This window comes from Anoplopoma fimbria, chromosome 23, assembly GCF_027596085.1.
Source record: "Anoplopoma fimbria isolate UVic2021 breed Golden Eagle Sablefish chromosome 23, Afim_UVic_2022, whole genome shotgun sequence".
In the NCBI taxonomy this organism is placed as follows: Eukaryota; Metazoa; Chordata; class Actinopteri; order Perciformes; family Anoplopomatidae; genus Anoplopoma; species Anoplopoma fimbria.
The window spans coordinates 10,435,172-10,439,530 of record NC_072471.1 but is presented as its reverse complement, the minus strand read 5'-3'; the positions used below and the strand labels follow the sequence as shown (position 1 = coordinate 10,439,530).

At 42.4% G+C, this 4,359-nt stretch overlaps 1 protein-coding gene across 1 annotated transcript; it reads left to right on the top strand.

Moving 5' to 3' along the window:
• The first annotated feature begins 917 nt into the window (after positions 1-917).
• tmem229a (transmembrane protein 229A) lies at positions 918-4,359 on the top strand. Its single transcript, XM_054624748.1, is given in 2 exon segments — positions 918-1,812; positions 1,815-4,359. Coding segments are annotated over 2 exon segments (1,062 nt in total). The 5' UTR covers positions 918-1,275; the 3' UTR covers positions 2,340-4,359.

The following is a 4,359-nucleotide window of genomic DNA, read 5'->3' as shown; positions in this document are numbered from 1 at the left end:
TTAGTATAGTAAATTGTATTGGAGAAACTTCCACCACAGTATATATATATAAAATGTTGTTTAACACGTTTTGTTTTTTTTCAGTTCATAACAGTAATGCAACAACTGTTAGATAGTTAACAGGAAATCATAAGAGGAAGTGGTCAGAGATATTGTGACTTGGCTGAATCCATTTCATGTATCTATCTACGACTGACAGTTCATTTAATCTGTCACTTAAAGTAAAACTGTTGCTTAAATGAAATTTGAACATAATATTTATCATATAGGCCATCTATCTATCTATGTGTTATATTTAGTCACACAGGTGTGATTGATTGATTGATTGATTGATTGATTGATTGATTAGTTCTGGTGAAAGCTGATGGATTGGTTTACTACAGGACCGATAGTGCTCCATTATAACAGCGTAATCAGCTGTAATTGTCATTGTTGAGTCGTACTAAAACAATAAAAACAGCGTCAGGACGTCGCCTGGGGACTGGAGTTCAACTAAAAACTGTGTCAGGGCCGCAACGTCCCGTCTACACCACAGCTACAGAGCCACACCGCCTCCTCCATCAGTTTCTCTCTTAGGTTGCCTTCATGTGCTATTGGAAATTTGTACACATTGTTCTATCGCTGCATATGACGCAGAGCATCAAGGGGAATGTATGACTGGGATTGGCCGCACCTGCTGCAACAAACCATGCGTTCACCGTCCTTCAGATACCTTACTTATCTACAGTTTACACTTGCTGACTTGTTTCCTCCCCGTTGAGTCTGTTAACCTTTTCACCTCATCCCCAGTGGACCAGCATCAGCAAACACATACATGATGACACGCAGTTTTTGATGAGCCAGTAGAGTTTAGTTTTTACAAGGACACACATGCGCATCAACAGTTGGTGAAGGAAACATTCCCCAAAAAAGTTTGGCAGTGCTCCCACAAAGGCAGGGAGGCAGACTGCTAGTTAGTAAACAACACAGACATAAATAAAATAAATGGGTATATGTTTTGTGAGGAAGGAAATGTGCTCAACATGGGGACGCACACAATGAGTTTGGGCAATGACACAAAATGTAAACAGAACTTTGTGTTTCGGTTCGGTTCACAAACTGGATTCATAAAATAACTTTTTTTTCCGGGGAACACGTGAACGCAGCAGCCACTGCACGGCTGCAGGGGATGGTTGCAGACGCAGTTTGGTTCAATGTGCTCGAACAAACAATGTGTGGGAAGAGGGAAGCTGACTGAATCTGCTCTTTAGAGAGAGAGAGAGAGAGAGACTGATCATGGCCAGTCGGTGGCGAGACGGTCCTCGCAGCCATCCGGGAAACCCCGCCGGTGGCCTGAACACGGCGCAAATGCCCCGCCAGCAAGAAGCGTCCGGAGACACCGGGGACGCGGTGGAGTCGCCGCGGGAGCTGCCGCGATGGATGCGGCTGTACTTCTACGGGATGCACGGCGTGACTCTGGACGTCCTGCTCTCGTCCGTGCACGGGGCTTTAAATCACCCCGACCCCAAACTGGTGGGGTTCTCCTCCCCGTATCTGTGCATGATGCATTCACTGACCCACTTTGCGCTGGAGCAGATTTACTCACAGAAGAGGTGTTTCCGAGGTCGGCCTGTGGTGTTTCATCTGGTTTTCTACCCGTCTGTCTACATCGGTCTGCAGATCCTGATCGGGAACATTCACACGTTGACGGAGCAGGTGCGGGTGGTGTCGTGCACGCAGTTGGCGGTGCACTACATGCTGGCTCTCTATTTTGCCCTGGTGTTTCACAGAGGGCTGTCGAGGCTGCAGTATCAGCCCTCCTGCCCCCCGGCCCCAGCGCTCCTACCCGGGGCCCCGTGCACGGTCTCCCCGGCCCGGTGCGCTTCTTGTTCTTCGGGATGCAGGGCCTCCTGGACGAGGTGATCTTCACCGCCGTCTTCAACCTGGTGGAGAAGAGTGACCGGACCCTGAGCGGCCACACGTCCCTGTGGTCCTTCCTGATGTACGGGAGCTGCAGCTTCGTGGTGGAGAAGCTCTACCTCCACCTGCACTTCAGCAGAGGCTGGGGGGTGTGGAGGCGGCTCCCCATCTACATCTGCTTCATCTACACCTGGGAGCTCTGCTGGGGTCTGGTGCTGAGGCAGTTTGGCGCCTGCTCCTGGGACTACTCTCATTATCCGCACAACTTCATGGGACTCATCACCCTCCTCTACCTGCCCGGCTGGGTCTGCCTCAGCCTGTACCAGGACGTGCTGTCTAATGTCCTGCTGAGAATCAAGTGCACCAAAGATGTTAATGGGTTGAGTGGGGAGAATGGGGAGGTCAATGGACAGGTGGAGTCAAAGGAAAAAGGAATTTAGTTTATATTTTGATGTTTGTTTTTTTGTAACTTCTAGGGAAAGTCTGGTTTTACAGCAGACTGAAGAAACAAATGGGCATTGTTTTATTCCAAATAATAAATGAGTCAGATCCAACTGGTTTAAAAAGGGGAAAATACATACATTTTGATATTAATAAAGAAGTTTCAAAGTATTTAAGATACTTTGACTCTTCGGAAAGCTGGTCAGCAATGTGTTGCCATGACAGCAGGTGTTGAATTTGGGATTAAACATTTTTTTAAGAGTGGTTTTACTTCGGAGTCTAGACACTTATTACCAGTCTGCAGATTAGACAGTTGTTAACTCTGCAATGCCTAATAGTTCTGGGTCCAGTAATAAAGATGAAACAACTGAGGACCATGATACTCATAACCTGTTTAAGTGCAGATAACCTACTGCCATTTTATCTCTGATGTAAAATATAGTTTTAATATGAATATTTTTCAAGTCTATGTGACTTTGGAATTGTGGAAATTCCGTTTTTTTAATGATTGCACTGGCAGACCTACATCTTCTACATGACATGCATTGTGGCAGGTCTAGTTTGAGTTGGATCGATTTTGTCATTTACATAACCATTGGCATGCTTTAACTGTAGCTCATGTCTGCATGCTTTAAATAAAATAACATATGGAAGGTTTATGGATTTGATATGATGATATTCAAAGCCAGTATTTTCACAACAAAGAAATGAATGTTAATTAATGTTCATTTATATTTGAAACAAACTCCCTATTTTCGCCCATCTTGTTAATATGACCCTCGACTATTGCATGACAATTATTTGCATGAAAACTATTAGAGTAGAGATAAACCCGGTAATAAATGTAGCAAGAAAACCTGTAGCTGAATGGAAACGAGGAGCAGAGGGAGATTTTACTGTGAATCGTTTATGAACCAAGCATATACTTTGCTGGAGTGCCTTCCTTTGCAAATGCAGACTCAACAGGCCGACTGAAAAAACAGGCCTGCTGTCCATGGGGCTCCTCTTGTTAGATTAAAAGCACAGCAGGGATTTGTAAATTATTATCAAAACATATTTTATCCTTCAGCATTAATGACGGTCTCAGTCAGAGAGGTTGCGTTTGTTCCATTATCAGAATAACTGGTTCCACCAAAATGATGCACATTTCATTTCAGCTGATCAAATTAACACATTTCTGTATCCAACGCAACAAAAACACATTCAATATAAGTTTATAAATCAGCTTAACTTGAAGAGAATTTAGTACAGACATTTTTAAATCCAAAATTAATGTTTTGTACTTAAATATTCCATAAATAAACTCCAGCTGTGTATACACCAAATTTAGCTTTACAGTGATCGTATGCCTTATTAACAGACTAATATAAGTACCTTGCACTGTGACCAAACAAATTGTGGTAAATCTTAGCCATCTTGTTATTTGCTGAATACAAAGCTTGCATTCATTTTAAAGCTTTTCTGCTAGATTTTGGTCTGTTTGAGGGTTCAGTAATCCAAGTAAAATACTTAAATACAAGACAAAGGCAATCCTTAAATTCCCTTGTATGTTGTCAAAGCAACGCTGAAATAGTTGTACTTCCTTACTTAGGTTATATTCGAATCATTCACTTGGTGAACAGACTTACTTCTTGTCTGTGGTTGATCTATAAAGGCAGCAAATTGTATTTTGTCTGCAAATGTTTGGAAGGGTGCTAGGCAAAAATTATAGCTTATTATTTACTCATCAAAAAATAAATGTGACAAAACTTATTTTGAATCCATGAAAGAACTGATACATCTTGCACTGATCGTTAAAAGACCTCTTTAGCCTGCGGCTGTTTTTTTGTTTGTGTTTTTGTTCCGTTTTTTTGTCCAACTTGGCAGCTATAGAGGTTCTTCAACATTTGCATTTACAACAGTTTTTGTACATCTTTAAGATATTTCATGGCAAACCTGTTTTGATCAAAATTTACTTTGTGCTGTGTTATTCACCAATTAAATTGCTTTAAGAAACTTGAATTGCAATGGCATGTACTG